The following is a 4,951-nucleotide window of genomic DNA, read 5'->3' as shown; positions in this document are numbered from 1 at the left end:
ACATTTGATACAACTAGGTGAGTTTTGCCATAATATGTGCATTTTGTGTCTCTTGTCTGTCTTTGCAAGCCAACTAGAATTAAACCTCCTATACTAAAGTCTACGACTGCAATCTTTTTTATAGTTAAGCAGGCCTAATATAACATCAAGGCACTTTAAAGTCCAAAACGACCCCATTCAGTGATTTACTAAGCAGATTACTGTCAAAGCCCAATTCTAGCTTTTATGGGTTTCTAAACCTTAGACCTCTAAATTCAGAAAACCAAGCAAGAATGAGTAAAAGAGTGCAAAAAAAAAAAAAAGTTTTTTTTAAGAAGTTCTTAAATAGTCATCTCAATGGTTTATATTTTGGGATGTAGTGAATAAGTGAGATGTAATGAGCTTATGTGATAATGGTTGGGTGCATATAGCCTCACTCCCATATAAGTATCAGTGTGAGCATTGTTTTACTTCTGTTTTTCAATATTCCAACATTTGATGCAGGCAGCCAACATCTACGTCTCCATGAATATTGATAGAAGTGATTGGAATGGTGAACCTGAGTTCAAACAGTTAAGCCACTACCAACCAATCTTGTTTGAGCACGGCCATACTCAAGCACAGGAATGGGAAGAGAACGCCGTTATAATGAGCAAGCATCGCCTATGTGCTTGACTTCCCTTTCTCTAAACCTTGGCCTTTAAAGATACGAAGTTATAAACACAAACATGCTAGAAAGGAAGTAAGAATGAGCAAAGGAGGAAAACAAAAAGTTCTTGGTTTATAAAACGAATAATCTGTGAGGTTTTGTTTTACTTCTATTCTTCAAAACTTCCAACAGTCATGGAAATTTATGACACTCATACTATGATATCTTTCAAAGGAACAATGCAGCTTGTTGGGGTGCTATTGCCTTTCTCCCGGATAACGATTGAATTGTGGTCATCACCGCCATTGCTGTTATTAAGGGTGTTATTGCTGATGGTCTTGGGAGAGTGATATAGATTGAATGTTGCTTGATCCAGAGTTCCTTCTCTGTAGACAAACACACTGTCATCTTCTTCCATTTTTCGCCACTTCCTGTTTCGGTCTTTAATTCGATGGAGATCATGGAGTGGCATTCCTCTGAAATATACCAAGTACAAAGTAAAAGGGTTAAAAGCTCATTCAGTTAAAAAGCCCTCAGAATCCAATGTTTCGTGTTAGTAGCTTTTCAGATAAAAGCATACAATATGTTATCTTGCTTTCTATGTCAGTAAAGATGTACCCAAGAACAACAAGGTTGATAGATGTACCATGTATATAGATAGATTTGTGAAGATTAATTAAATCTAGAGCCTACCTGACCTCTGCAGATTATTTCAGACTTATTAGACTAATCAATTTTAAAATGACATTACTCCCAATTTTCCAGAAATCAGAGTATCTTTGCAGTTTATTTGTTTCTTTTAAAAAAATGAATACCTAATTAAAATTTAAAAAAAGAAAAGAAAAGAGGAAGGGCAAACACAGAAGAGATGGTTCATATTTATTTTGAAAGGAAAAAGAAAAGAACAAGTAACACCACTTGAACATGAAAAGAATATGAACCGCATCATACATTGTGTATTTGACTGATTAGGTTAACACATGAAAAACTGATAGGCTTATTAATGACATTATATCTTACACAAACAATAATAGTAGAACATAACCGTTACAATCACTAAACGAGAAACCATGAAACTCGTTTATTAAATACGTTTGCTTATTAGATAAGATGCACAATCTAGTTATTAATTTTGTAATAATTTTGATATGAACTCAACACAAACACGATCATTTCCATCTCCACATACCAATCACATTACCATGTTACGAATTAGTTACACCAAGCAAGCTCTCACAGATTTTCAAAACTAACAAGCTCGCCTTCTACGATGTAATTCAACGGCTTTTGAAGTTTTCTTTCTTTAAATCTTGCATTTCGATCCAAAGAATGAATCTTTCTTATTATACAGTATAAAGTGTATTTTATAACTTTGGCCATTTGGGCACTCAAAATATTGGTGTGACTTGGTCTAGCAAGGGACTATGGTCCAAAATTGCCACATTCGCCACACATGTTTTTGTCATACAATGACAAATAACCCACCCACCCCCATTAATCCAGCAAACAAAATTGAAAAATAAGCATAACAACTTGATCAAGCAACCTAATCAGAACGATTATCACTAATAAAATTGACCAGAATGATCAGATAACAACAACAAAAAACCCAAAACCCTCAAACAATAAAACAAACAAAAATAACATAATCGGGAAAAGCAAAACCCAGAAATGAAGAAACAGAGGTAGCTCGGTACCTAATATGGAAGAGATCGGAGATGTCACACATCTCGAGGTAGAAATTAACGGCCTCGAGGAAAGCCCGGTATGAGTAGATGTGGAGCCCATCGATTCTCGGGTACGGCAGTCTCGGCCTCGGCAGCAACGGCGTCTCATTCGCCGCACCCCACTTGCTCCTCCACCCACCGGCGGCGCAGAACACGTACTCCTTCCACATGACCGCCGAGTTCGGCACCGTCGCCGCCGCCGGCCGACCCACGAACCCCAAGGTGGCCATGATGGGCTCCAACTCGTCGTGGGTCATAATGGGTTTGAAGGTCCGGGTGTACCAGAGGGCCAGCTTGCGCATAGAGCCCTTCATGTAGTCCTCCGCCATGAGAGAGAAGAAAAGAGAGAGAGAGAGTGTGAGATTCTGGTGAGAGCGACAGAGACGAAGACTGTGTTGGATTTGTGGGGATTCGGTCAAAGAGTCTTACGTGGTTGGGGGTTTAAATAGGGTTTTGGGGAAAATATATGGAAAGGGTTTTAGTGACTTAACACCCAAGTTGCGGGAATGACGGAGGTGACCGGTCGTCGGTTTTGGGTAGGGTAGGGGGGGGGGGGGGTGAGATTTGGAAAGCTGCGAAAATGAAATGAAATCTAGCTTTTTTACAGTGTTGGGGATTCTGAATTTCTGATGGGATTTTGAAGCGGGTGGGGGTGGGATTTGGATGAGTCACGGGACATGAGTCACAGCGTGAATGGTGTTTTGGTGGACTTGTTTATTGGTGGTTACCGTTTTTAGGGGGTGGCTGTGTGTGACTGCACGTAGGAATTTTGCCAAATTGGTGAGGTAGATGAGAGTACAATATGAGGGGGGACATGTGAAAAATTTGGCAGGTTTGGTGAAGGAAAAGGAAGCAGTTAATGACAAAATCACTAGATAGTAAAAGGAACTAATGATTCGAATGTTTAAAGGATGTGGTATTGATATCCTATTGGATTTGGATTCCGTTTGCTCTACTGATGGACTTGTGGCTCTTACGGTGGTGTTCAAACTTGCCTCGGCCGTTTTTTATTGTGTTTCTTAGCGTTTTGATGATATCTTTGTTGTCGTTGTTGTTGTAGCCTTATATGAAGGTCTCGAAGAATTAATTTGGGTGTCATTGCATTTCATTAGGGTTTTTTTAGTCAATGGACCTTGACAAATATTTTTCGTGCGCTTTTTCGCCAAGAGTGTTGGAAAAGTTATCAACACAACCAATAATTAAATAGACACAGCCGTTTCGAATATCATAACTAGGTGGATCGACATTGACCAACAATTTTTAAGAGTACTATTCGACGCTTCAGAGGATCGAAAGTGAGAAATGATACCGCAGCTGTCGGCCACGACGTCTCCGCCCCTAGTGGAAGGGTGGAGGTCGTGGCTCCTTAAGGAAAAAGGGGAGGCCGCTTAGTTCAGTTGATGTTCGTCCAAGGAAGAAATAGACAGACAAGGCACAACCCAATTCTTTGATCATCGATGTTGAGGATCCTTCTCATGAGATTATCTCTGATATAGTTATGTTCATGAATCAATGTTGTTATCTATGGGGGACGCCTCAAGATCAACATTGATATCAGAGAACAAAGAAATTTCAATGTATTATGAGAACACTTATGAATCCAGATAGAATTAGATTTTCTAGCAAAGAGAAAGGTCTTTGTCCCGGTAGTGCTAACCCCGCAAAGTGTAAAGCTTGTTGGACATAAATCGGTCCTTGTTAGAAAGCGTAATGAGAAGAATGAGGTGCTTAGGTATAAAACCCGCCTTGTGGCGCAAGGTTTCTCTCAACACCTTGGTATTGACTACAAGAAAACATATTATCACGTAATAGACGTCATAACTTTCCGTTACTTAGTCAGTTCGGTAGTGTTTGAAAAATTGAGCATGCACCTTATCTAAATCAAATCTAAACCGGTTTGAATGTAAAACATCTCTCTACGTTTGGGCCAAAACCCCAAACAACAAAACCACAGATTTATTGGACCTAAACGCCTTAGCCCCCAAGAATCTAATTTCTCACTACCATTTCCTCACACATTCACTCTTGACGCATCACCTGAGAAGAAGAAAATGGAGCTCCTCCTTCGTCTCTCCTTACTCTCCCTCCTCCTCTCATCAAAATCTATCTCCGCAGAAGAACAAGACTCAATAATCTCAAGGTTCCAAAAATACCTCCAAATCAACACAGCCCACCCTAAACCCTTGTACCAAGAAGTAGTCGATTTCATCCTCACCGAGGCCAACTCCCTCTCCCTCCAATCCCAGACCCTCGAATTCGTCCCAAACAAGCCCCTCGTCCTCCTCAAATGGCCCGGCTCCGACCCCTCTCTCCCTTCCATCCGGCCTCCTCAAATCCCATACCGACGTCGTCCCCGCTGAGCACGACAAGTGGGTCCACCGCCCACGTTTTGTTTTTTGAGTTGCAGTCAGAAGAAGTGCGAATCGGTGAGCTAGACAAAGAGGAGAGTGAGTATTTCACTTTTGTTCAGAGGAAGTAGCAATTCACAAACATTATATAAAAGCACGGAATGCAAAATTTGAAATTTCGAATTGCACAAAATTCAAAATTTGAAATATCGTTTTCGGACAATTCTAACCTCAACCATCGGTTAGTT

General features: G+C 40.4%; 1 protein-coding gene across 1 annotated transcript; it reads right to left on the bottom strand.

Annotated features, from left to right (window-relative positions):
- Positions 1 to 839: 839 nt before the first annotated feature.
- On the bottom strand, positions 840 to 2,721 carry LOC101313279. The gene is made up of 2 exons (XM_004292267.1): positions 2,326 to 2,721; positions 840 to 1,104 (listed from the first exon to the last, which is right to left on the bottom strand). The coding sequence occupies exons 1-2, from the start codon at positions 2,682 to 2,684 to the stop codon at positions 840 to 842; spliced, it is 624 nt and encodes a 207-aa protein (XP_004292315.1). The 5' UTR covers positions 2,685 to 2,721.
- Positions 2,722 to 4,951: the final 2,230 nt, after the last annotated feature.

Source organism: Fragaria vesca, linkage group LG2, assembly GCF_000184155.1.
Source record: "Fragaria vesca subsp. vesca linkage group LG2, FraVesHawaii_1.0, whole genome shotgun sequence".
Classification (NCBI taxonomy): Eukaryota; Viridiplantae; Streptophyta; class Magnoliopsida; order Rosales; family Rosaceae; genus Fragaria; species Fragaria vesca.
Note: the sequence above shows the minus strand (reverse complement) of the source record. Positions and strands in the feature narration are given on the sequence as shown.

Excerpts from the sequence above, each read along its gene's own strand:
- LOC101313279 (XM_004292267.1), bottom strand. The coding sequence starts at position 2,684 with ATGGCGGAGGACTACATGAAGGGCTCTATGCGCAAGCTGGCCCTCTGG. Across the intron at positions 1,105-2,325 it reads TCCGATCTCTTCCATATTAG|AGGAATGCCACTCCATGATC; the intron begins GTACCGAGCTAC and ends GGTATATTTCAG.